The sequence below is a fragment of the Catharus ustulatus genome, chromosome 6 (assembly GCF_009819885.2).
Source record: "Catharus ustulatus isolate bCatUst1 chromosome 6, bCatUst1.pri.v2, whole genome shotgun sequence".
Classification (NCBI taxonomy): Eukaryota; Metazoa; Chordata; class Aves; order Passeriformes; family Turdidae; genus Catharus; species Catharus ustulatus.
In genome coordinates, this window is record NC_046226.1 from 20,881,188 (window position 1) to 20,908,811 (window position 27,624).

General features: G+C 39.5%; 1 protein-coding gene across 2 annotated transcripts; it reads left to right on the forward strand.

Moving 5' to 3' along the window:
* Positions 1 to 859: 859 nt before the first annotated feature.
* GTF2A1 (general transcription factor IIA subunit 1) lies at positions 860 to 26,964 on the forward strand. Of its 2 annotated transcripts, none has more exons than XM_033062925.1 (9): positions 860 to 1,127; positions 8,102 to 8,203; positions 9,669 to 9,870; positions 12,193 to 12,257; positions 14,387 to 14,462; positions 16,260 to 16,393; positions 17,280 to 17,600; positions 19,429 to 19,518; positions 22,478 to 26,964. In XM_033062925.1, the coding sequence occupies exons 1-9, from the start codon at positions 1,098 to 1,100 to the stop codon at positions 22,583 to 22,585; spliced, it is 1,128 nt and encodes a 375-aa protein (XP_032918816.1). In that variant the 5' UTR covers positions 860 to 1,097; the 3' UTR covers positions 22,586 to 26,964. The 2 variants fall into 2 exon arrangements, with proteins under 2 accessions (XP_032918816.1, XP_042635340.1); XM_042779406.1 differs by lacking the exon at positions 860 to 1,127 and adding an exon at positions 2,315 to 2,333.
* Positions 26,965 to 27,624: the final 660 nt, after the last annotated feature.

A 27,624-nucleotide genomic window follows, 5' to 3' on the forward strand; every position in this document is an offset into this window, starting at 1 on the left:
CCAACAGCAGCTGCACGTGTGTCAGTGTGCGCCCAGGCGGCCAAAAAGGCTGATGGCACCTTGGCCTGTATCAGCAATACTGTGGCCGGCAGGACCAGGGACTTGATTTTTCTCCCTCTATTTGACACTGGTGAGGCTGCACCTTGAATCCCGTGTCCAGTTCTGGGCCTCTCAGTTCAGGGACAGAGGTGCTGAAGCGTGTCCAGAGAAGGGGAACAGAGCTGGTGAAGGGTCCGAAGCACGAGTCTGATGAGGAGCAGCTGAGGCTGCTTAGCCTGGAGCAAAGGAGGCTCAGGGTTCTGCCCTCTACAACCACCTGAAAGAAAGTTGTAGCCACCTGGGGACTGGCCTCTTCTGCCAGGCGACCAGAAACAGGACAGGGGAGGTGGAGGTTGGCCATCAGGGAGAATTTCTTCACATAAAGGGTGATTAGACATTGGAATGGGCTTCCCAGAGAGGTAGGAGAGTCAACACCCGTGGAAGTGTTTAAGGAAAAACTCGATGTGACGCTTAGTGCCTTGATCTAGCTGACACGGTGGTGTTCGGTGGTTGGACTCCATGGTCCCACTTTGGATCTTTTCCAAACTAAGCGATTCCCCGTTTTTTTTGTCCCGCGCGCGACCACGGAACGCCCGGGCGCCGCCTGCCGCGCGCGCCTCGTGACGTCACAAGCCAAGCGGGGACGGCGCTCCGGAGAGAGACGAAGGCACTTCCGCCTCGATAGGGCCCGGCCGCGCCGCCATACGCAGCCACTTCCGCCTCGGTAAATGTCATGGCGGCGAGGGCGGGGCGGCTCACGTGACGGCTCCAGGCCCGGCGCGGTCTCGCGGCAGCTCTCGCGGTGCCTGCGCCCCCCCCCGCCCGCGTCCCCCGCTCGCCGGCCGCTCGCGCAGCGCTCGACTCGCGCTATATAAAGGGGCGAGGCGGCAGCGCGGCGGCTGCAGCCCCGGGGCCGCGAGCGAGCCCGGCACAGGCCGCGGGGCTGCCCGTGAGCCGGGGCGGAACGCGCGGGCGCTGGGGGGACTCAGCCGGGCAGGTTTATTGTTTTAGGGGCGACTCCCCCCCCGCGGTTGGGGGCGTCCCGGGGGGCTCGGGACATGGCGAGCTCGACTAACACAAACCCCGTGGTAAGGACCGGGTCGGGGAACGAGGGGGGCCCCGGGGGCAGCGCGGGCGGAGGTGGCCGGCGGGGCCCGCCGCCCCCTCCCCCGCACTCCCTTGCCTCCCGCCGCCCGCCTCGGGCGGTCCCGGCCCCCCGGCGGGCAGGGGCGGCGGGGGGCGCGGGGCAGCCTCGCCCCCGCGGCGTTAGCCAACTTGTGGCGCCCGGCGGCGGGGAGAGAGAGGCGGTGGGAGCGGAGCGGTGGGGGCGCGGGGCGGCGGCCCGGGGGCGGCCCCGCGGGGAGGCCGGGGGTCCGGCGGGGAAGGGAAGGAAGGGCCGTCGGGCGGGGGGCGCCGCCGCCGCCGGCGGGAGGCGCCCGGGGAAGGGGCGCGAGCTGGAGGAGCGCGGGCGCTAACGCCCGCCCCGAGATGAGGGGAAGGGGCGCCCGAGCCAGGTTTCGGTTTTGCGGTGTCGGGGAAGCCCGCCTGGGCTCCGCTGGAGCCATTTTATGTTGCTTTGTAAGAAGGAGACGATGGTTGAAAAGCACTTATCCCAGTCCGGCCGGATCGGCTAAACCGAGCAAAAGCCCTCAACTCTGGCGAGCGAGGCAGTATTTATTTTAAAAAGAGAAGAAAAAAAAAAAGAAAAAAAACCCCCCAAACCTCTCCCCCGTTCCCTTCTCGTGCTTTCTGCACCTTGGCGGGTGGCTCGCTGCTGCACTCGTACTCACAGCGGTTTGCAACAAGCAGTCACACAGACCTGCGCTGCCACCGAGCCCCCCCGGCCGCCGCTCCGCTCCCCGGCGCGCCCCCGGCCGCGACCCCCGCCCCGAAGCGCTGGAGGAGACAAACCCGGCGTCCCGGCGGCGGGCTCGGCCCCCTTGTTTGTGGCTCTCAGATCCATCATGGCTTCCCCCTGCCTTTCTGCCTCCCTGCTCCTTGTGTTCCTCCTCCCTGTGGCTGCCCTGTTTATATAGCGCTATTGCCGCTCTCTAATATAGACTCTGCTAGGATGGGAAGGTGCTTTCCAGCCCCACGTCACCGCCTCTCCATTTAAACACCACATCGGCCTTTAAATAGGGAGCGAGCCGCGGAGCGCGGGCTGGGAGGTGCATGCATCCGCGGCGGAGGCTGGGAGGCGGGCGGCTTGTCCCTCGGATCCCGACCGGCCTTGCCCATCGGTTTCTCTTCCCTCCACGCCGCCCGACCCGTCCCCACCGGGCTGCAGAGCGATGGTGCTTTGCGGGGGCGAGGGTGTCTCCTAGCCCGTGTAAATGGGCTTCCCTTTGCTTCTATGCATCGCACAAAGACAGTTTTCATCTGTTCCTGCATTTGAATCTATTTTACTATTTCCTTTTTTTTTTTTTTTTAATGTATTTTGCTTAGTTGGTTTTGCGGTGGGGTTTTTTGTTTGTTTAGGATTTGGGTTTTTTTGTCCTTGGCATATAGCTCGCGCACGTTCCTGTGCTCCTGTAAAGTCTTCAAAGTAGCTTTTCTGCTCTGTGGGGAAAGGAATGTTTAAATGGTTCTTACCCAGTGTATCAAGGAGAGTTGTGGTATTTATTTCAGGCACTTTGCCAAGGTCTGACTACAGCTGTCTCCCCAAAAGTGAAGTTAATATTCAGGTTTTATGCATAGGTCGTGGGCTGCAGATGCTGCTCAATGATTTATGTGTGTTTCTGGTGCCTAAAATGTACAAATATTTTATTGCAGTTCAGGTAGAGCAGTGGTTTTGGAATTTTCACTACTTAGTTTCGTTGCAGTATTTAGTGTACTACAAAATGTACAACAGACAATGTAAAGCATGTTAGTGTTCTTTTCCTAATCTGAAATGTTAAGAGACCTATTTGTGAGTTAGGTTAATGCAATTGCAAGGAAAGATCTTTGATTTGCTATTTTGTCAACTTTTGTATCAGAAAATTATAGGAGAGTAGTCAGCTGTTACACAGAGGGCAGTTGCTCAGCAGGATGCGTATTGAATGTGTGTGATTTGACTCTTAGTTGTCCTTTTATTTATAAACTTCTTGATTTGTGTTTTTATTGTAAGGAAAAGTTTTATTTATGTGTAGTAAATTAGAGGTTTTACTTCTATTTCTTGACCAAGGTAGTACTGAATAGCAAAAAATACATATGTTGCAGTTCAGAGGACTTTGAAATATTTTTGCCTCAACAATTTGATAAGATTTGGGTTTTTTTGGCTGTGTTTCTGTACTGGAAGTTCTTTTGAAAGGTGTCAGTGTTTGAAATAGTAAAAGCCAAGCTTAAAATGAGCTTGCTTCAGGTAGGTATGCTTTAGGTTAATTTTCAATTAAGTAGTAAAATCTTACAATTTTATCACTTGAGTCTCATTCAGTACCAAAAAGTACGTTGCTTACCCGACGGTTGCCAAAGATGAGTAGGAACATTTTGAAATGCTGCAACCATGTGACTTTAGTAGGAAGCTGGACTTGGAGCCTGATGTGTCAATGGCATCATGTCAGCATCTCTGATCATATCTGAATTGCTAGAAATCTGTTCTCTGTAATAAAGGAGAAATATTAGATGTTAAAAGTTATATATAGTATATGATTTTATGGGTGATAAAGGTAATTTATTTGTAAAAGTCCGCAACAACATTAAATTCAAATTGTAATGCTTGCAATATAGGTTATATATGTTACTTTTTTATGCACATCTTTGAGGTAATTGTGGCCAGAAGTAGTTGCCTTTACAGTGTGCTCTTCTGGCTGCATGTGGCCATCTTACAGCGGGAGCTGCACGACTGGGAGAAAGATTAGCAATGTTCCAGGGAGAACTGCAGAAGCAACCAGGAACAAACTGTTGTCAGATGTACAAAGCATGCTGTGGTCTGTCTCTCTGTAACATGTTGGTTATTGGAAGCACAAATTGCTGAAATCCCAAGTGTTACAGAGGATTGCCGTTTTTGTACCCTTGAAGTGGAAGGAATGTAGGAAGTGTAAGCCCCCAAAGGCATGTGGCATTTCTTAAAGTAGCTTGCTGGTTACTCCTAGATTTGGAGTGTGTGTATAGCAGTGTCACCTACGCAAGAGTTTTCTTTTCAAGATGCACAGAGAAAGTAAAATAAAATCATTCCCTTATGTTCCTGGAGGGGGAAATAGTAGATTCCAAATCTCTTCTATGTGTTTGTGGTTGTATCTAATAAATCAGGAATTTTAATTGTTGTCTTTAATCTGTAGTAAGTGCTTGGAAACGTGTTTATTGAAGAGCGATTTGAGTATTTTGCTCTTAAAAGAGCTTGACATTTACAGCAATGTACTCTTTATGAGGGAGGCACTTTTAATATAAACCAGATGAAAGCACAATTATTTTAATAGCAATCTTTAAAGTTCCCATTTGTTCTCATTGCTTTCTCTGACTGAATGCAGAAACTTACTGGAAAGCACACCTACTGTGCTGTCTTTAGGCTTATTCAGTTATTGTATTACGGTGCTTCTTTTTTGAGTGAGCAATGTATGCAAATAGTTTTGTCATTCGACTCCGGAGTCTTAGATGGCTTATATAAACAGCTTCAGCATCATATAAATAATGCTTAAAGCTAACACTTTGTGTATGCTGAAAATAGTACAGTGTGCTTTGTTTTAGAAATTCTTTCTTTAGAATTCTTTTCATAATTTCACTGTGAATGTCTCTTGAAGGCATTGCTGCCCCCAGTGTGGGAGATGTTCCACCTAGGCTGGATGTTCATTAGGAGTGTACAAAAGAGAATTTCAACTGGACAGGGTATTTCTGAGTATTACGTAAATGTGTATCCGTAAAATCAGACAGACACTGTTTTCATTGTAAGCACGCAAATGTTTTGTTCTCTCTTCTTCCTCCTAATCACAGAACCATGAGTGTATAGTGTATATTACTGTGTGATTAGAACAGTGTCCGAAAATTCTGACCTGTTTTGAGATTCAGTGCACTGTGAGGCTCATGCAGAGGGATATGTGTGTGTACAGACTGCTGGTGGGCTGGTTAACCCGTGGCACTCAGCTCACTCCACCCCTGCAGAACTGTCCTGTTTGGGGGACTTTCTGTTTGCTTGGGCAGTTGGAAGTAATGCAGAAGGATCCTGTGTCAGCAGTGGCAGTGAGAGTGCTCTTAACCTGCCTTTCTGAGGTCCTGCTAAGCTAATGCTGGACACTAGAAACCACTAACTGCTTCAATTTGTGTTTTATCTTACCTACCTAGGGAAAAAAGGAAATTCCCAAGCAGACTGTTGGGCTGTGGAGTCAGTTCGTTGTATCTGAATGTTGGTATCTTTCTTATAGGCTTTTATAGACTCAGAAGGATTTGTGACTAAACCTTGGCTAAAAACGTGACTGTAGCAATAGGAGGAAGTAACTACTGGTGGAAATTATTCAGGCCTGTTTGTGTAAAATCGGTTTTATTAGAAAAGTAGACCTAATAGGTAGTTTAGGGAGAGGAAGATTAAAGGAGAAAATGCATCCTCTATCCTGCAGGAATTTTGATTGTAATTTGAGGCATACAGGTAGTAGTTTTCTTGACTTAAATAAAGTAACTTACATGCTTGAGGTTAAGCATGTTTATTTGCAGAATGTGGTTTTGGCATTAAGTAGCAGATGCTTTTAATGTAATAAGGAACAATATATGGAATAGGTTAAGTAGTATTTCTGTGCTAGTTGAATTGTAAAAGATTAATGCAATTTTTAAAATTATAGCAATAATAAGACTTAATGTTATTAAGTAGAATGTCTTTTTGCATCTGTTATGAATTAAATGGAAAAATAATCCTGTTAATGGTACTTGGTATTTCTGAGTTACTACAAAGACTTAAAATATTGGCACTCAAGAGAAGTTTGTCTTTGAAAGACTGTTTCAATTTTTATAAGCTCAGTTAATACAGTATTTCAAACCTGGATAAGAAGGGATGGTATGTTTTGTTTCTTTTGGAGAAGTTAAGTTGTGGACATAGGTGCTGTAAATGTGGTTGTCAAAGATGGCAAACTTACTCTGTTACTTGAAGCCAGAAATTTTTAGTGGTCTTTTTTTGTTGGTTGGTTTTTGTGCTTTTGTTTGTTTTTTGGTTTTTGCTTTTTTTTTGAAAGACCTGTAGCTAAAGGATGAATGGCAACATTTCAGCTACTTGATTTGCAGGAGCATGTTTTAGAGCTCAAATGTGATCAATGACATAGAGTGAGTGGTATGTTGGGTTTTGTTGGGATTTTTTGGTTTATTTTTTTTGGTTTATTTTTGCGTTGCATTTTCTTTTTTGGAGGAAGGGGCTGGGGCAAGGGTTGTTAAAAAAATAGCTTGAGCATACCCCTGTGCGGAGCTTCTTCAAACAGTAAGGGCATAATGCACTAAGCAGCCATCAGACTGCTTGTTTCCAGGTTCCAAATACGTTCTTTTATTCCCTTGTAATCTTTATGCATTTTCCTAAGTTTTATTTTCCTATTTTTTCCCCCTACATTTAAAAGTAAAGGTATTCAGCTTCTTTGTTGTGCTTATTGACCACTCAGATTTTCCCTGGATTAATAAATCATGGGCTACTAGTTTTGCTACATTATTCCATAATTTAGGCATAACAATTCTGTAACACTTGAAATACAATTCTTAGCATGTCTGTAATAAATTCAACACTTCTGGAATGCACTAAGAAAATATCTATGCTTCAATGCATTAAGTGAATTTGTGTGGTTCTCGCACCTCTAGACTATCTGCTTGTGTTTGGTGCAGATTTCCTGTGTTTGTGTTGGAGGCACAGCCTTCCTGGAGTGCTAAACCCACTGGACCGGTACAGGATCATTGTTTTGCATATGTACAAAGTATCTGGTGTGTGTACCATCATTCGCGATTTATTGTTTAAGGGAGTGAGGCTGAGGAGAATGACAGTTTAAAGAAAGTTGTGGCTACTTTCTGATAGTTTAAAATTGGTGTACTTGCAACCCAATGAGCAGACTTGGGCAGTGAAGTGTGTGTGGTTCACAGGCTTTAAGATTGATCAGCCATAATTTGCAGTTTGCAATTACATGGCACAGATATTTAAGCCTGGCCAAAATCCCATTGAGGTTTGTGCATACAAAAAGAGAAGTCCGAGCTGTACTGTTTAAAAGGTACAGCATGTGCATAGTACAGTTCTCATGTGGTTCTATGAATTAAATTTTGTGCTTTAATTGATCATGTTAAGCATTTACATTCTCCATTTTAAATTGTATCTTAATTTAAAAAATTTCAAAATGGTTGAAGTTGGAAGAGACCTTTAGAGGTCTTCTTGCAACCCCTTTGCACAAGCAGGGCCCAGGATGATGTCTGGATAGCTTTCAAGTGTCTGGAGGCTCCAGAACCTCTTTTGGCAACCTAAAGTGAACTGACAGTTTGCTTTCTTTGATAGTTTGGGTGTGAACGCAGTGTAATAATAATATAATTTTAGTATTTCCCCTTGAAAAATTTGAAATGTAGAAGCATAAGTAGTGATCGAAAACAGAAGTCTGTCTAATCTAATATAATGTCTTAAGGAGTTTCTAAAAATAAATACGTAAAGCAGAACAGGACAGTCACATGAATCCTTCCAGTTTTTGAGTCTTCAGTGTTTTTCAGCTCAAGATCATTCTGAGCTATACTTGGTGCCTGTTGAACTAGTAGGCAGTAACAAGTTTCTTGTCTTTAATATACTTTGGAACTTTGAATGCTCTTTAATGCATTTTGCCCGCATCCAAGCATTTTTGCGTGTTTAGGGTCTACATTTGCAAGCAGAAAATAAAATGAATGGAAAACAATCTCCTTTTCTCTGTTCTAAATTACAATCTTCGTGGCTTGATAATTGGTGCCCTAGTTATGGCACAGAATACCTTGAGCAGTTCCTTCCTTTTCACCTTGTTTGAACTGTTCTTCCTGATTTATACTTTCCTAGATATTTCAGTCGCTTTGAAACGTGTATTCTGAAATGCAGTTTTTTGTGGGGGGGAAATCTTATTTTAATGTTAAAGTGACAGATTTTTTTCAAAATGGTGCTGACTAGTTATTGGTTTTTTTAAAGCCTAAATTGTACAGGTCTGTAATTGAAGATGTCATTAATGATGTCAGAGAAGTTTTTCTGGATGAAGGAGTGGATGAACAAGTTCTCCTGGAACTCAGAACAGTAAGTTAAACTTAAGAGTTATTTTTAATAGACCAATACAGCAGTTAGTTTCCAAATCTGGCTACTGTTGTTCACTGTAGAAATGCTAATTTTTAGTTAATTAAGCGCTGTAATCTGCGTATCTGTAACCGCATATCATTTGAATTGCACTGTTGTATAGTTTCTCTGCAGGAAAAATAAAATGCCTGCACTGTTTGATGTTTTTGTCTTTCTGAAGAAGAGTTGCGTTGTTGGATATATTGTCAGATTTTTGCATGTGTAGTTTGTTGTTCGCAGAAGTATTGTCATTCAGGGGGTTGGTACCTAATAAATCACCCTGTATGCATCCCACTTGCCTGAAGCTCTGATTCGAAATTGTTTTACGTGGAGTGGGTTTGAACTAAAGGTCCAAAATAAAGGCAGGATGTTAAGGTGAGCTCTAGTGGGTCTCCTATAGCTTTCTCCAAATTCTTCAGGAGTAAAAAAAGCCCTTCGAAAGGGGAAGGGTAAAAGTGGGAGGAGGAGGGGGGGAAGGCAAAACAAAACAGCACAAAGAAAGGAAACCAGTAAAGTAAATGACTTTTTGTCTCATCATCTTCAGTGAACATGGTGTCCCGTGTTCACAATATTTTTTAAGTATTGAAAAATAGATGGAGTGGGAAATGAATTTTGCATTTGACTAGACGGAAATGGGTGAAGACTTTTCCCATGACCTATCTTGGTGGAAACACAGTGAACTAGATAAAAAAAGTGCTTTGGTATTTGTATCACAGATGAAATTAATGAGGAAAGAGAGAAGAAGGAAAATGAAGTATTGAAGAGGAAGGGAACCCTTGCAGATTTTGAAATCATGAGTCCTGGGTGCCTGTAGCCTTTTAGACTTTGTGTTCCAGAATACTCATATTGTTCTTTTTACAAGAGCTGCTTTTTTGCATCCATGTCTATCCTTTGGAGACATGTCAGCTGACATAAAGAGCTATAGGGCTGGAGAAGCTGAATTTGATAGTGTGGTAGTAACTATATCAATTATTATGGAGAGGTGTAATTTTAGATACACTGGTGGCTTCTGTTACAGGCAGCAGTAGTCTTTAAGCAAATTTTATTGAGGAGTTCAAAGAAGAAATGGCTTGAGGAAAGCTGTAATAAAGAATTTTTTTTGTGATTGAAGAGGTAAGAAAGAATATAGGGAAATGGAAAACTTGAAGTCTTATTTAAAGTTACCAGTTTTTCTCAATTCATGCTTCTATTAGGGTTGTTGTGAATCCTCCACACTTGGAAGAAAGACAGTTTAAGCTTAATCTTGGACTGATGAGGAATTTTTAATTCCTTTCCTTAACTCTGTGGGCTTACCTTTTGTCTATATCTGCCTGAAGGCTTTTTGCACAAAATAAACAGCAAAACTCAGTTTTGGGGTACTGTCATATTGTTACAAATCCTGTAGAGTAAAAGTTATACACAGATATTTTTCTTTCCTTTTCCAAACTAGCTGTGGGAGAACAAACTGATGCAGTCTAAGGCTGTAGATGGCTTCCATTCAGAAGAGCAACTTTTATTGCAAGTGCAACAACAGCAACAGCAGCAGCAGCAACAGCAGCATCATCACCACCACCATCACACACCTCAGCCGCAGCAGACTGTGCAGCAGCAGTCTCAGCCACAACAGGTCCTTATTCCAGCATCTCAGCAAGGTCAGACTTAATCTCTCAACACTCTGGCAAAACACTCTGAAGTTAGTCCAGCTCCACAGCATAATCTAAGTCCAGAGCAGGATGCTTGTCTGATGGTTAACTTCTTGTCTTTCTACTTGGCCTCTATTCAGTTGACCAAGATAGCTGTCTTGGTGAAAAGTGATTTAGTATTTGTTTTAAAGTCATATTCTTTAGAAGATCTTGAAAAAAGCTGAGCTCTTCTCTTCATCTCCCATAGCATAACATGCTTTCAGAATGCACAGCTGTCAAAATTCCATTAGCAGCTCTAGGTTCAAACCAATATACATATGCAGTTGACAGTTTAGTTGTGAGGTGGTCAGGTCATTAGGAGCAAATTATTTCAAAAAACCACTAGTGGTTAGCATAACTCAATGGTAGGACATGAAAAAAAAAACTTGTATTATAGTCTGTGTAGGGTTTTTTTGGTCTTAAAAGATTGCACACTGTGTAGATGTGGATGTACCAAGGTGTATTTTTGCTAGGCGTAACAGTAGTGTTTCTTGTAATAAGTCTTGTGTATTCATAATTCAATGAAATTTTTTTCAGCAATTTTATTTGAAAACTGAGATAAATACTGCTGATTTTACTGCATATATGCTAAGTAAACATATCTGCCACCTATGAAAAGCTTGATTGAATGTTCAGTATATTAAATTTGTGACATAAAATACTTATCTGTGATAGTCACAGACTTCATTCTTCTTGTCAGATTTCAGGGATCAGAAAATCTAGGTTATCATAGGCATGAAAGATAGATAGGAGTTGATACCTCTTGCTGTCTGCCCCCAAAACCAGCCAAAACCCAACCACCAGATACTCAACACAGTATAGACTAATGTGACTAGTTTTGCCTTGGTGTTGTTTTGGGGTTTTTTTTGTGATTGCTTTGGGGCACTTTTTTGACAGGGAGGGAAAGATGGGTGTTGGTTGCTTGTTTTCTTCTTATAATACTTTTTATATTGGCTAGACATACGTGAGTTACGTATGTTGAGGTAGAGTTAGTTTTGAGATGAAAGCCTCTCAACAACCACAGCGGCTGCAAAGGCTCGGGGTCTCGGCGGGGGCGGCCGCTCACCGCGCCCTCTGGCGGCCCCTTGGCGGAGCAGCCGCCGCTCCGCTGGCCCGCGTTCCCTGCACTGCAACATGGAGGTTGTTCCCTGTGCTCCCGCGTAGGCAAGATCCCGCCCCTGGTAGCACGCGTAAAGCTGATTTATTGTTGCCCAGTGTTGCAGCTTACGGCTAAATGACAGCGTGGAGACTAAATGAAATTAGGGTATCAAAGCACTTCCATCACAGAGATGCAGTTTATGAGTTACTTGACTTCCCTATTCCATGGTGGAGATGGTATAGTAGTTCCTCACGTGATCTGGTGCAGTCCCAGGGAGAGATCAGGATGATCACCATAGTGATTCCTGCTGTCCTTTCTGTGACCCTGGCACAGGTTCACAAGATTAAGGAAATCTTCTGCCCTCCTTAATTTCCCTGTAACTTGGAGATGCCCTCAGATCTCTGTACAGGTTGTGAGGCTTCCTACCCCAGAATCTTTTCCAGAAACTTTATTCCTAATGTTCTTGAGTGTCATTTGTTTAAAGGATTAGATGGAGAATGGTTTGTCAATGATTAATTAATTCAAATTACTCTGTCACTTTTAAGTTTACTGTCACTGATAATAGCAGTGGCAATCTGCTTGTTCTGTAGACTTGGACATACGCAATTCTAGACGATCAACAGGTATAGTTTAGCTATCTCTTTCCTTTAGCTCACCAAAACTGCTTTGTTGTGTGGGAGAGTGGTTTATCACATTTCATCTGCTTCTGCTGCATTAGAAAGACGTTGAAGATCATAAGCTTTATAGCTATGCTGACTGCGCATAGCTCAGGCTAACTGCAGCATCCCGTTACTCTTCATCTTGGAATAAATACTCCTTGCTTAAGTCTGTTTTAAGAGTTAACTACTTTAGTTTTTGAAGAGCTCTGATACTGGGTATCATAAATTTTATCAACATCTCACTAGTACCTTTAATTTCAGAAATACATTTGCAATCTTGCTTTACATGGGTTCAGACTAGGTAACTGAAGCCCTTGAAATAAGATGTGTAAGGACAAAGTAGTCATATCACCCTTCAGAGCTGCTGTTGAATATTGTCTTGAGAGTAAAACTTATATAGACCACAGGCTGCTTTGTGTTTGTTTTTGTGATGAAGCTCAGCTGACATTTGGGTGATATTCTTTCTAAGTTATTCTGGCTTGGATGTGGGCAGATTGTGTATTTTTCATTAAATGCTGGTGTTTTTGTTTCTAGCACCTCAGCAGCAGGTTATTGTGCCAGATTCCAAGCTGATACCACATATGAATGCATCAGGCATGGTAAGAGGAGAAGTTTATACAGGCTTACACTGTCATTATGTAAATTGTTTTGATTAAATAGTACATACAAATTTCTATTAGTCATCAGATGCTTAAAAGTGATGTAGGTTTACCAGTGTATCCTAACTGCCACCTTTCTGAGTTTTGCTGCTGCACTTACAGTCTAGGAACAGTGATCTATGACTTCAGTGCAGCTAACAAATCCAGGATTTACTTTGTCCTCTGCTTAAATATGTTTAACCAAAACTTTTTTAAAGTCAGAAATTGGAATACTGCTGGCATGAATCTCCATGATGATATGCTCATATACCAATACACCACTGTTAACTGATGCAAGCATAATGTATTTGCTAGATGCAGGAACAATCATTAAATATGCTGAAACTTAAGTTTATGTTGAATGAAAGATGATTTGGCATTTCAGATCTTTGCTGGTCACATTAATTTGATTCACTAATTATGTAACAACGTATAGAACTGGTAATTTAAAGTTTTCTTGCACTCTGTATAAGCAATAGGTTAATATTGCTTATCTTATCTTGCTTAAAGGCCCTGTCTTAACTTAAAGTAAAGTAAGTTGTTTGCAAAATTTTGAAGACACCCCGAATATAATTTTAACATGTATATTATGACCAGAATTCATTACATTCTTACCACGTCTATGGTGAAAACTCATGAAGCAAAGTTTTATGATGCAACAAGGTTTGAACCTGGGACACCCTTCTCTTAGCTTTTTCTTTTCCACTACCAGATGATCTTGCTACAGAAAAGAGCCTGAACTTTGTTACTTGAATAGCATGATTTCTCCACAAACCAAGAGCATATAAATGTTCACCCTTTTCTTATGTTTGACAGCCATTTCAATGGGATTTGTAACTTTACAAGTCCAACAGTTAAATGTGTTTTGTCCCGTCTCAGTTATCTCAGGGTATAGAAAAAAATGAGTATGCCAGGCACTTTAAACTCCACTGCTGTCAAAATATTGATGCTTTGTGTACCACAGACAACTACTGTTCAACAACGAGTTACAGTCAATTTGGAAATATTGTTTGTGTTTATTTAAAGCATTTATGTTGATATAAAAGAGTGGATCTGACAGACTTTGAGTATTTTGGAAAGTAGAGAGTAATGAGAATTCATTGATCTGCCTTTTTCTGGGATGTGAGAATGCATACAAGCAAGTTTTAGTTTTGTGTGGTGATCTCTAATCTTGGCAGATGTAGCTACTATATTGGCTAGACAGTATGGGGAAATCCTGTCTCTCCTAAACAGGAAATATGCACGCCTACCCAGTAATGAAGTTTGAATCCTTTCAGTAACAAAGAATAATTGGCCACAGTTCCCTTACAGTAGATGGGAATGGAGGCTTTTCTGTAGGCAGCTGAAGTTGGACCTTTGAAATGGAGAGGCCTCTAGAGAAGTCCATCATCCTCTGCAGGTTAACTTAATAGAGATTTTTGTGTTTGGAGCTCTCATAAAAATGTGTTGGAATTCAGTTTCCTTGCAGGTTCAAATCACTGCTCATTGATAGTTCCACTTTCTCTTTGAACCAACAGTCTTGAGAGAAAAAAAATCAGTCATTCTGTGATCAGTCATTACATCACATGTGTAGATTCACTCAAAGGAGCTGTGTGATGTGGGACTTGGCATGCAAATCACTTACAGAATGAAGAAGAGTGCAAACCTGATTATTTTACCTAGTGAAAACAAGACAGACGAACATAATCGTTGCTTCAGTACCTTATGTTTCTTCCGATTTGCAGGCCCATAGCCTCAGCTGCTTTGAAAAAGCGTAAGGAAAGTTGCCGGATGAGCAATGCAGTGTTGTGCTGTATTGGTAGATCATCAGAGAAGGCAGAGGTTTGTCTGCTGAGCTTGCAGATAAACCAAGAAACCACATTGCATTAGGGTGTCATATTTAGTGATTTTGCTGCAGTCTTCTATTAAAGAGGGAAAATAAAATAATTTATATGTAACATAATGTACAATTGAAATTTAAATAACTGCAGGAACTTGTGTGCAAACACTATAAACAGCAATAAAAAGTTAGGTATGTTTAGGCAGCATGTTGTGATATGAAGTACTGTCGATATTATGTTTGTGGTTAAAAAACTTTTCTTGTATTTCAGAGTGCTGCAGCCACTGCAGCTACATTGGCTCTCCCAGCTGGTGTTACTCCAGTTCAGCAGATACTTACAAATTCAGGTAACTCTCTGAATATTGAGAACAAACTATAACTTTAAGGGGGTTTAAGAGGGAAGCATTCTGACCCTTACTTCATGTTATTTACTGCTAAAAAGCAGGATTTGGGAATCCACCCTAACAAGGTCTCTTTTTACTTTATTCCTGCGTTTTTTGCTCACTGACTTTTTTATGAACCTTGTGGTCCTGCCCTAACCCTAAGGCGTTGTATGGTAGAATCTTTGTAAGTTTCCCCACTTAGAGAAGTTCCTGATGTACGAGAATTGGTTTTGGAGTCTTTCCCCTTTGTGTATTTCTGAGCTTTGTGATGCATGATCTGAGCTCAGGTACTGTGCTAGGTATAAAAGTAGGATCACTACTTCTGTGACTTCAGAAGAGTAATGTCCTAAGATTTTTTTGTACCTGGTAAGCATGCACAGTGGAATTTCTAACTTTACTAGCAATGATAACTTGATTTCATATTTATTGTTTCTAAGTACTGTTATGCCATGCATTTAGAATACAAATGCTACTTTGATGAGCAGCATATCTGATAGTTCACATACTTTCATATTATGTTGATTTTATAAACATGGTTATAGATCTACTGCACAGGAAATAAAGGCCTGAGAAATATAATTTTCTAGATCTAGTTGCTACTTTTGCTAGAGTAGTTCACCTTAGCTTAGAATGACCTGGGATTTAACCCTCCTGTTTTAAACACTATAATGTTTAATGGTATATAGTTGAAGTAAAATTTAAATGTGTAGCTGTTCTAAAAATCAAAGTCTTCCCAGTTTTAAGAAAGCACATCTAAGTTTGTTATAACACAAAATAATCTGCATCCTACATTTGTTACTTTTGTAGTAATACTTCAGTTTTGAACATTTACAGGAATTTCTTAGGCTAGGGCTGGGGAAGTCCTTTCTTCCAGGTACATTTAGCTGTTTCAGTAAATTGGGCTTTGCATTTGGCTGTGAAGGGAGAACAGGAAATCCGTCTGACAGAAACATATAAAGTTCAGAATTATCTAATTTAATTTCTTTGCTCTTTTTACTCCACCTTTCTTACAAGAAATGAGAAAAACTAATGTTGGACTGTATGTTAAGTCTTCTCAGAATTTCAGGCTATTACCAAGTGTATGTTTGTCTTGGATGTATTTTGTTAAGTGATGAAGGGTATAAAATGGTAAAGCTAATGGATAACAAAAGGAAGTCAAGTACAGGCATTGTGGGAACAGAAAGTAGAATTGGACAGTAAGTGTAAGGATAGATGTTTTCCCCCCTCCAAAATCACCTGCAAATAATACTGTAAAGAAGGTTATAGACATGGGAGTTTCTTGCAGTGGGGCAACCAGAAGGAAAAAAATTCTGAGGAAAGGTAATCATTCCACAGGAGCCTGGAAATATTAGCAGTGGATAGATTTTTTTGTATTGTGAATATATGTATTTCTATTTTGATTTACAATAATTTGTCTTTTCATCTGTAAAGTCTATTTCTAAAAACAGGAGTTATGCTCATAAGTGGGAGCTATTATTTAAAATACTGTGCTGTGTTAAAGGATTAATCTGTGTCTTGCAAAAGTAAATTTATTTTTGGATTGTGCACCTCATGATCATATTTAGATGGTAAACAACCCTATTCCTTGTTTCTGGCACAGCTGCATTTGCACACTGTCTTTTCACTGATGAAAGTGAATTGTTTTAGTATTTCTCTCTTTTAATTGCCATCAGTATTCTTCCAGGAAACAAGCTTCTCAACAAAGATAATTTTAAAAATGAACTTGTGTATTTGATTAATTTTATACTTATTTTACTATAGGCCAGATCCTCCAAGTAGTTAGAACTGCAAATGGAGCTCAGTATATTATTCAACCACAGCAGCCAGTGGTTCTACAGCAGCAGGTTATACCCCAAATGCAGCCTGGTGGAGTACAAGCACCTGTTATTCAGCAGGTAAAGGAATTTTTTTTTAATAGGTACACTTGGAAGAAAAAAACATGATAATAATTACTAAAGGAGCTTGCATTTTTGTGAGTTGGACTAGAGCAAAATTCAGAAACAGTATAATTTAAAAAAATAAAAAGTTGTGTTAAGTGTAGCAGGAGTTTTTTGGTTATTTTTTGTGTTTTTTTTTTTTTAATGAACAGTCTTGAAATGTTTCCAATGTCACTTTCATTCTTGCCAGATACTGACAGGATGCAATTTAAAATTTCTGTGCATCTCCTGATGAGTTACATTATGTGCATGATCCTAGTTTACATGCTATTAAATTAATTGAAATTATTCTTAGTCACATAATACTCAGAACAAAATACCTAGAACTGACACTCCTTGGTTATTTTAGTAGTGAATACAGAAGGTTTTAGAAAGATTGTTGATCACCTACAGGGTGAGCTGTGTGTCCAGACTGTGTTAGCATTGAATTTAGCAAAGTCTTATTGTCAGTGTCACAGTTCTACAGTTTAAGCATGACTAACAATTTGTAAAGAGTTTAATTTTTTATTTTTAATGAAGAAGATTATTGTAAAAAATCTTTTAGTTGAATTTAAACATTCCAGTGCTGTGTTTGGAACTCAGGTGTGGTGGTAATGCTCATGTTTTAAAATGGATAGACTTTTAAAATTTTTTCTTAAATTCAGCAATGCAAAATGCAGAAAATTAGCAACAAGTAAAGCAAGAAGGTATGTGATTAAAATTATGTACCTGATATAGGTGGAATATTTGTAACTCTTCTGTAATTAGTTCAAGTCAGATTGATATGTTTGAATTGTTTCCTTTGAGTCTGATGTGGTAGTCTGTCATGTTGGCAACCAGAGTACTTACAATGATATTCCATCAGGTTTTGGCTCCTCTCCCTGGAGGGCTTTCCCAGCAGACAGGAGTGATTATTCAACCTCAGCAGATCCTGTTTACAGGAAATAAAACTCAAGTTATACCTACAACAGTGGCTGCCCCTACACCAGCTCAAGCACAGATTCCTGCAGCTGGTCAGCAGCAGCCGCAGCAACAACAGGCACAACCACAAGCACCACTTGTTCTCCAAGTTGATGGAACGGGGGACACGTCATCTGAAGAAGAAGATGATGAGGAAGAAGAGTATGATGATGATGAAGAGGAAGAGAAAGAAAAAGATGGGGGTGAAGATGGCCAAGTAGAAGAGGTAAGCTTAATGTTATGGTTGTGTTTCAATTTTTTGTTGGTATTTTAAAGAAAACTGTGTCAAATAATACAATTACTTCAGTAATTTTGAGAATATAGCTTTAATCCGTGTATTTCAGATTGTTTATTTCCAGTATTGAAGTTGTGGAAATGGTGTGTATTAGCAAACAATGCAACTGGGGAGGGTGTGGCGAGCACAGCAAAAATTCGCTGTGACCAACACCATTTAAAACCCTTCAATAGGAATATTTTTGATGTTATGGAGAGGTCAGTCATGAAATTGTATAACCTTCTTGAGCAAACAGGAATAGTCAACTCCGCTTGTGACCAAGTGTGTACAAAAGCAGGGTGTTAAGATTGACAAAAAAGAAAGCAGTATTTGGTTCAGTGATGGCACCAACAGATGTGGTCTACCTGTGTCTCACTGACTCATCCATTGTTTTCAGTTACACAGGAGCAAGCTTGAGAGTTCAAATTTGATTATGTCTTCTAGAAATACATCTTTCCTTGATTTAATAAAGTGAGACAGAAACAGGAGCGAGTTGTTGCGTTCTTAATAGTATGTGCTTAATTTAGACTTCGTGTTGGCTTGGTTTTGGGCTTCAGCCAGTGGTTCTTACTGAGCTTTGGTGTGTTGCACCAAAAAGCCCCAGAAGAATAAGAAATTGTAAAAAAGGGGTGAGGAAATACTACCAAGTTAAAAGTACTGATACTTGCTCTCAGACAGGAAGCTTGGTTTTCCCTAAAAGGCATCGAACTGCCAGATTGCTTCTAAGCTTCTCTACAGCTTTTCCAATTATTTTAGATTCCATTTAAAGTGCTAGAATGAACAGCATTTCACAGTCTGTATCACCCATGCAAGATACGCAGGTAAAACTCATAAATAATCACATTTTCTGTGGTACATATACAGTGGTGTCTTAACCCTATTTCTCTGTTACAAATTACAGGTTGGATTCATACCACTTTTCCATTATATCAATCAGCAAATCAACGCTGATGTAATTTTGAATGTTTTATTAGTTGCCTTATTATGTATAAGTCATCATTTGTAAAAATTAAGTGTTCCTTGATCTGGATGCTAGCATTCTGGAGGGAGTTTTTAATATGCCAAGATTTCATTATCAGCATCTCAGAAATCTTCTGGTTTTTGCTTCCTTTGCTCCTCAGCAACTGCTTTGAGTGGATCACTTCCTTAAAGATTTTAAACTCAGTTAAACGTAGCATGACTTTGAGTTGAATTAGCACCTCTAGTGCACCTTCTCTCACTAGCATGTCCTCCCTTTAGCTTATATATTTGGAAGTATATTTGTTGTCCTGTGTTTATTAGTCATTGTTTCACCTGTTGAAGTGTTCGTTATTCACATAGGAGTGTGTATGTTGAGGTTTGTTTTCAGTTTTGGTACATCAAATGTGAATAAGACATGGAGTTTTATTTTTATGGACACATCACTTCTTGTGTGCCCTTAAAAATGTAACTTCATGGCTTGTTCATATTTGATGTCGCCTTTCCACTGCTTTGGAGGCTTTACAAAAATGAAAACCTTCATTCTTTTGTATGAGCATTTACAGTGAAGGAGCAAGAATGGAGTAGTTGTGGTGACAAAAGGCTGCAGTTCTCAGAATCTGGCCTGGACGCTGAAGTTCCGGACTAAAATTCATAAGGGTATCTTCTCAGGATGGAAGTTAGAAAGCATCAGCACTCTGTTGGAAAGCTTAATGTTACCCATCTCAACTGCATTTTGGGTCCTGTAGTTCATAGATAACACTGTAGCCTCATGTTAATAACTTTTAATAACATCCTAGCATTTTGCATGTGTTTCTTTCAGGAACCTCTGAATAGTGAAGATGATGTGAGTGATGAGGAAGGACAAGAACTGTTTGATACCGAAAATGTTGTTGTGTGCCAGTATGATAAGGTAAGTCTCTACAGAAAACAATACAGGCATTTTACTTTCTCTGTTTTTCCTATCAAATCACAGTTTTTAAGTAGTATCTTTGTTACTGTGAAGTACAGGTAGATCTGTACAGACTATAATGTGAATGGAAATGTGAATTACCTGTTGTTTTTAAAACAGGTTTGTGTACTGTGTTAGTACAAACTTGGTAAATGAGTAAAGCTTAGAAAAATTTGGCTGCATTTTATTCATACTGGCTTTTTGTGCTCTTTAATAAAAGGGCAGTCTTCTGGGACCAGGAGAGGTGAACTGTTGTTAAGTTTGTACATTTATTGTGGCTATAAACAGGAAAAGCAGTCATCAGGATTTAGACTTGTGGAAAACTGTTTCTTGACCACTGAAAGTGTCTTTTCTGAATGATAAGATAGTTACTAGAGGAGAATTCTCTTACTTGTGGTATCCATTGTGCTATATGAAATGGCAGTGTGGAATGCTAGTGCTTGTTTTGCTTTAAATTCTGCTGAACTGTCTTGCAAGAGTTTAGTCACTGCAGAGGATCATGTTTTCCCTAGAATATGCAAGGATTCATCTGTGTGGGAATCTTTTTAAATGTGTCTAGACAATATCAGAACCTTTTGGCTGGGGTAGTACACAGATTATTTAATTTTATTTTTTTTTGTGTACTCAATTAATTGGGCTGAAATGAATAGGGATCCTTTTTAAAGCAGAAAAAAAGTGCAAGCTTGTTGAATAAAAGCTCCGATGTTGCAAAGAATGTCTGCGTTAGCAAGTCTTCAGTTATGCCCAGACTCTGCTTAGACTTGCCATCAGATTAAACAAAGATTTTAAGACCTACATCCCAGCCATCTGTCACCTCTAGACTGTAATCCTAAACTGTTTTGAGGCCAGTTTGTAAGGAATAGTGAGGGATCTCAGACCAGCAGTCAGAAAACCTTATTGGGAGTTGCTGAAGCTGAGCAGCAGGAGCTCCTCTGAAATCCTCACCCTCTTAAAAGTTAGGAGTTGGAACTTGGTAGGGAACAGTGTCCATTGTTAGCTTCCAGTGCCACATATTCTGAAAGGACTTCATTTCTTTTCAAGAAATCAGTATTCAGGTTGCCTCTAAAATACATAGAATCAGCTTGGGTCTGAGCAGTTCCCTTCTGTCCGGTGTCCTGCATCAGCTGATGGTGAGTGCTTCTGGAATTATGAGATGAGAACCAACAGGTAGCAATGCTCATGCAGAGCTTTTTGCTACTGTCCTTCTGTGAGCTGTCTCTTGAGGAAGAGAAAGTGCCTTTTTCTCCAATGGCCAACAGGGGATCTTTTTCTCTACTTTTTATAAATCAATTTTTGATTAATTTTGAATCCTTGAAAACCTTGCCTTATGACAAGAAGTTTCATAAATGTATTGTGTGGTGTGTGGAGGATCACCTCGATTTTAAACCCATTTGTTTTGTATGATACTTCCTAGCTGTAAAGAGTCTTTTCTTTTTTGCTTTCTTGGTGCTGTTTATTATATTGCAGACCATCATAACCCTCCTCAGTCATATCCTTGAAATCAGACCTGCACTTTATTTGTACAACTGTTCAAACTTTCTCCTACTTTCATTCTCCAGATCTATTTGATTTTTCTGTGTCTTACTTGTAAGGGTTGATAAGGTTTAGGGAGGAGCACAGGCAATTTATTTGCTGGTCTAGTAGTGTTCTGCAATAGTTCTTGTGTGCTTTTGGTGCCACTGGAAACAGAGCTGATATTCTCATGGCAAAGTTTTAGAACATTAGAATCTCATTCCTGACTTGTGATTGTTAGTTCAAACCACCAGTTCTACTGTCCGTGTAAACTGAAGTTTATTTTTTCCCCCATTGTTACAGTCTTCATATGACTTGAATGCCACCATTGTTTTCTTACACAGTGAGTCAGGGCAGTGACATTCTTCTGCAGCAATTCAGTAACTGCTTTTTTGTATCATCAGTATGTTGTCATATTTCAGATCCTTAGGGAGCTCTTAAACTGTGTAGACTCCAACCAGCACAAATCTTTGCTGGAATGAACTCGTAAGCTGTGTTCTTATCTGTGTTTTCTCATCTTTATTCAGTTGTTCATCTGAGGACCTTCCTTCTAACCTCATGACAACTGAAGTGCTTCTTATGAGAGATTTTTATGGAATGCCATTCAGTAGGACAAGTAGTGTATGTCAGTCAGACCTGTCCTTGTTTCTGGCTTTTGCCACTGACTGCCATTTTCAGCTTAAAGTGAAAACAGATCAAGTGGTACTAGAAATAATTAGTAGAGTGACATGGTCATAGCTGTTTTGTGCTGTGTTACTGTTTGACTTTCTGTGCTCAATAAAAATTGAAAAATTGCAGCAGGATTTCTAGTTTTTATGATTTATGTAAAATTTTAACTTTTTCTAGACCATCTTTGGTGTAGAATTGCATCTTTGTTCCATCTGTAAAAGTTTATCATCAACTTTCATTTTGGAGAGCGTTTCAGCTTTCTGAGAAGTCTTTGCTTTCTTTGAGTATTGAGTGATCTTTTGTTCTTTCAGATGCAGCAGATGAAGTTGTTGATTACAAGTATTTGTCTGCTCTGTGCTTACAGTGTGTGTTGGGGGAGGGTTGTTGTTTTTAGTTTTGTTTTAATTTTTCCAAAGTTTACTCTTCTATCTTTTGATAGAAGAGAGATTGAATTTTGTTCAATTTTCTTTAGTTTTACATTAAACATATAGGCTGGACATCAGGAGGAATGTCTTCACAGAAAGGGTTGTTAAACATTGGAATGGGTCCAAGGAGGTGGTGGAGTCATTGTCCCTGGAGGAGTTTAAGGAAAGACTGGATGTGGTACTCGGTATTTTTAATAATTTAGTAATGTGCGTCTAATAGTTATTTTTATTTCTATTGCCCTTATAATTTACTTACGCATTCTTACCTATTTCTGATGCAGAATAATAGGTTAATGTTTTTGTCCTGTTTTTAGATTCACAGAAGTAAAAACAAATGGAAATTTCATCTCAAAGATGGCATCATGAATCTTAATGGAAGAGATTATGTATTTTCCAAAGCCATTGGGGACGCAGAATGGTGAAGTTTTAAAAGACAAAACAAAAGAACTCCCTGTAAAAGGAAAAAAAAACAAAACAAAAGCAGGAAAGGTTGAGACTTGGATGTATACTCCAATCAAAATGTGCATCTGCACATCAGAAATAAACAAAAGTATTGGAACAAAGGTAAAATGTGGCAACAAAGACACTACTTCAGATGAGCAAGCCATGGACTGTAGCAGCTATAGCATTGTCTGGGAGCTGGTTATGTGTGTTAGGAATACCTTAATTATAAATTCTACATACAGGTACCTACAGCTGGTATTTAGCATGTAAGGCTTTGTCCCCCCTGCCCTTGATTTAAGATTTTAAAATACTTCTTCCACTGATTGAAGGAACTATTCCCTTTGATAGATTAATAATCTGAAAATGCTTATTGTGTGTACAAATCTTTGCTTTGAACACTTCCTTTTGGTAGTGAGGATGGTCAGAATCTTACTTAAACTGCGTGCAAGCTTTGTACAGAAGGGTAAGAATTAAGGTGTTAAATTTTAAATAACTTGTATAAGGAAAATATTTTTAATTCTGATATGCTCATTAATTATTATATGTATTTGTTGTTTTCAATGCAGTTCCCCATGAACAGGTTGTTGTTCCTAGCAGTTACACAATGGTAAAATGATGATTTATATTTCAAAATTATTTTAACTTCATGTGATATGTTTTATCTAGGGCTGCATTTTTCAAATTTGAAGCACCTCATCTCCCACCAAAGTCACATTGCTTAATTTGTTAATTATATTCTTGCTTTTTTGTGGTGGTTCAGCACCACTGAATTTGAACAATTAAGTTTCCCTTGATTTTATTTTTTTTTTAACATTTTTTTAAAGGATTTGGAGACCCTTTGAATCCAATACCTAGGTAATGCCATAGTAGATGCATTCCTTTACCTGCTTACTATGTATGTAGTCACCCACAAGTAATTCAACAGACCACAGGAATGACTAAATTTTTAATACAGAAAATCACATAAAAATTCTAACATCCTGGCTGCAACTCTTAATCAAAGATCTACCTTACTAAAAAGTATAGCCAGAAGTTACCTGCAGCAGTTAATCTCTCTAAAGTTTCCAGATAACGTGTAATTTCATGAAGAGAGCTGCGCACAGCTTCTGAGAACACAAATTTTGGTAGAGTATCTTTAGGCTGTCTTGGTAACAGCAAATCAAGCAGTCAGATGCACTAAACCTTGTGTAGTCACTTTTTCACTTGCCTTTTTTGTTTGTCTGTTTGGGGTTTTTTGTGTTCAATTTGTGAAAAGCAACAAAGTTATTCCCCCCTCCTTCCCTTTCTCACCTCAGAAGTTGAAGAACTTTCCTTATTGCATAGGATCGTTCTTGCAAACCCTGTTTTTGGAAATGCAGTTACTTTTGAATCAAGAGAGGGAATGGGCATTATACTTCAGAAACTGTTGAGGAAGGAATGTTCATGTGGCTCACCATTTCAAAAAAAACTTTGCATTTTGTTGGGTGCTTGAAAAGATGATGGAAAAAGGACACAGCAAAGATAATTTTTACTAAGTTAGATAAGACCATGACAAGCAGACATGATTTCTGACTTTATTTTTTGCTTGAGAATGAGATATCTTAAACATTATTTTAAAAAGTCACAAGTGTATTTTAGCAGTACGTAACAACTGCTTTAATTTTCATTCTCTGATTCATTTGTCTCCAAGTGCATTTGTAGTCTCAGTAGTATCACAACAAATTGTAAAGGTTTTACTCCTGTGATTTTTGTACACCTGTGCTCTCATTGATAATGACTAAAACTGCCTGTAGGCCATGTCTAGAGCCATATGGTTACTGGAAAGCTGTCTACATTCATAAGCTTCATGAAAAGTTAATTGATGATTCTTCAATAGTGGAATCTTCATTTAGACTGCATTTTTAGCTTGGGGCTTTCAAGGTATCTCAAATTAATTGGTGTTTGCTTTCTTTTGAACAACGCAGATATTTTATTTTTTTACCACTGTTGACACTTCTGTGTACAACTGCAAGGAAATCAATAATATACCAACTAATTTCTTCCCTCACCTTTTCCATGTCTGTTACCAGTAAGTCTTAAGTAGTGGACTTCAGAAAAATTCCCATAATGCTGCACAACCAAACCAGTAAAAGGAATAAAAATCTCCTTTAGCTATAGATTCCTTTTTGTACTACTAGAATCCAGTTTACTTATACAACACTTTGTTTTCATACAACTTAGTGATATTTCTCACCCACATACATATACTAGAAGCTGCCTAACCTCTCTATTTTAAGGGGTAGCTGAATTTTAAAGGTAATTAAGCTTAGTCTGTTCTGAAGGATGTTAGATGCTTTCCGAACCTGCACAGCCTCTTGCAAGCTAATTGTATGTTATGCTTTCCAGATAAGTTTTGTCTTCAACTACAAATATCTGTGAAGTTTTGGGAAAGCCAGTCAAACCATGCACATACCAAACTGTGCTCTTATTGCTACATCAAGTGTTCCTTTTTTTAAGTCAAAAAGCATGTTTTAATTTCATTTTATTGTAGCAGCTTGCTGTAAGAATGTAGTTTGCTTAATTTTATTATTATACTTGAATTTTTAATCATGGTTTTAACTATATAATTGAACAGACCATTTCATTAGGTTCAAAAGAAACCATTCCTTTCAGAGGGCAAGGGATTCCCATGTTCATAAGTGATTTTTTTTTTCCTCCCACCCCTTTAGAAATAGTGCTTTTTTTTTCCAGTTTAAATAGTTCAGTATTATGGAAACAATTAATGGTTTCAAGAGGGCTTATGTTAAAATTTGCACAGATAATGGAGCACCTTTTTTATGATGGAAAAAAAAATGGGGAAGGTAACTTCAGAATTATAACCATGATGGCTGATGGAAACCTGTAGAGCAACTGGGCAAAATCGAGTCTTGTGCCTTTTCAGTTTGCAGAGTACCTGTTTTGCCAGTATGACAATGATTCCTGAGAGAGTAAATTTCCTGCAGTGCTTCAATCAGAAAAGCAACTTTTTTGTGCTAATTCTGTTGGGTTTTAGTGTGTGCAATCATTTAAAACCATCTAAGTGAAAAACAAAATGTTTTCTTTTAAGGAGATAATAGAGAATTTAGTCACATAAGGAACTTTATTGGACTATTTAAATAAAATATGTTTTTATTCCCCCTCAGTTGCTGGTTAGCAACAATATTTCTTTGAGATTTCATGCTCCTTGTTCCTGCATTGTACTCACAACTTGCATTTAAACATTCAGTTTCCTCAACACTATTTAAAATGACAGTTTTGGTCCGAGTTTATTTCCAGGATTGATATGTGATTCTGAAGCACATTTTCTAGAAGAGAGCAAAAAACATTTTGCGTCATGTAACTGATTTTTTTAAAATAAATATTTTATTATATTTTTACTGCACAATTAGGAGTGTTAAAGGAAACTTCGTTGGGTCTGTGAAAATAATTTCACCTCTTGATAGTTAGCAGTAATTATGTCACCACATGACACTACCAGAGTAAAATTTCTTCATTTCAGTGAAGAAGAGACCTTGTTAACTAAAGTTCGTACTGATTTGATCTCTTCAATTTGTAAAAGCTCCTTTAAAAACAATAAAGCCCCCCAGAATTTCCCCCAAAGCAAAAGCTTCCTAATAGAATGCAATAAAATGTCCAGGAAATGAACAGTGGTTTTAGGGCAATGCACACTGGATTGATACTGGGCTGCCTTACACAGCACCATGGGGTTTTGCTGTGTGCCATCCCACACAACCCATGCACCTCCATCTGATATTAGATTTCTCAGACTTTGAGATTAGTGACTATACAAGATGAAGAAACTTGCATATTGTTCTGTATTGGTGTCTGGCATTTAAAGTCTCGTTTTCCCATTGCTGTGATTGGTTGGGAAATGTGTAAAAACCAGTACATTGGTTTCCATGTCGTCTACTCTTTTCAGGCAGTTCATGCAGTGTGTTTTTATTATTATTTGGTGGATTAGATGTTGTGGAAAAAAGGAGCTTTTTTAAACAGGAAAAACTACCTTGGGTTAGCTATATGTACAGTCATCCAATGAGACATGTTCCAGAGTGCATAGGGTACCAATAGATTATGGAGTGGGGGACTATCCTTTTTTGCTGTTCTGAGCTACTATTGTCAACTGCTGTTGTACATATACTGTTATGTGTAAGGGGGTAAATATATTTATTATGTTTGTAAAATTCATTCTGTACAATTGCAGATCAAGGTTGCTCCTCTGTGATATACAGGATATTATGTTTCAAAGGCCATGCTTGGAATACGATTAGAGAACTTAGTATTTTGATGTACTAAGACCTATTTTAAGTTTAATATTTTGCCTTTGCAAAAACTTTAATTAAAGATGTTATTTAAAAATGTCTGCCACTTCATTTACTATCTTGCACGTGCATTTGTTTCATATATGCAGCTTATTACTACTCCATAATAACGCTGAAGATTCTGAATTGATTTTCATCACATGCAGGTAATTTCACTGTCACTTGTTCAGTTTGCCATGCAGACTTGCCATTTAATGCCATCACAATGTTAAAAAAACTTGCGGTTTAATCATGAGGCCGGACTTGCATATTTAAGGATTTCTCCCTGTGGTAACCTAAGGCTTAGGTGTTGAGATAAGATTGGTTGAACAACTTTGTATTGAGGCCAGTGGTATCCTGAGGTGCGTTGGGAACATTGGCTTGTGGGTTGAGGGAGCTGATCCCCCCACCTCTACTCAGCCCTGGTGAGGCCACATCTGGAGTGCTGGGTCCAGCTGTGGGCTCCTCAGTACAGGAATGACAAGGAGCTACTACTGGAGAGGGTCCAGCAAAGGGCCACAAAGTCTCTCTTAGGAGAGACTGAGAGCTGGGCATGTTAAGTCAGGAGAAGACTAAGAAGGGATCTCATCAATGCATGTTAATATCTCAAACATGGGTGTCGAGAGGATGGTGCCAGACTCTTTAGTGATACTCGGTGACAAGAAAAGGAGCAGTGTCTGAACACGAGGAGTTCCACCTCACCATAAGGAAGAACTTCTTTG

What these genes read in the sequence shown, in the direction of transcription:
- GTF2A1 (XM_033062925.1), top strand. Translation starts at nt 1,098, where the DNA reads ATGGCGAGCTCGACTAACACAAACCCCGTG. An exon ending in CGACTAACACAAACCCCGTG is followed by an intron (nt 1,128 to 8,101) that starts GTAAGGACCGGG and finishes GTTTTTTTAAAG; the next exon opens with CCTAAATTGTACAGGTCTGT. An exon ending in AAGATGGCCAAGTAGAAGAG is followed by an intron (nt 17,601 to 19,428) that starts GTAAGCTTAATG and finishes TGTTTCTTTCAG; the next exon opens with GAACCTCTGAATAGTGAAGA.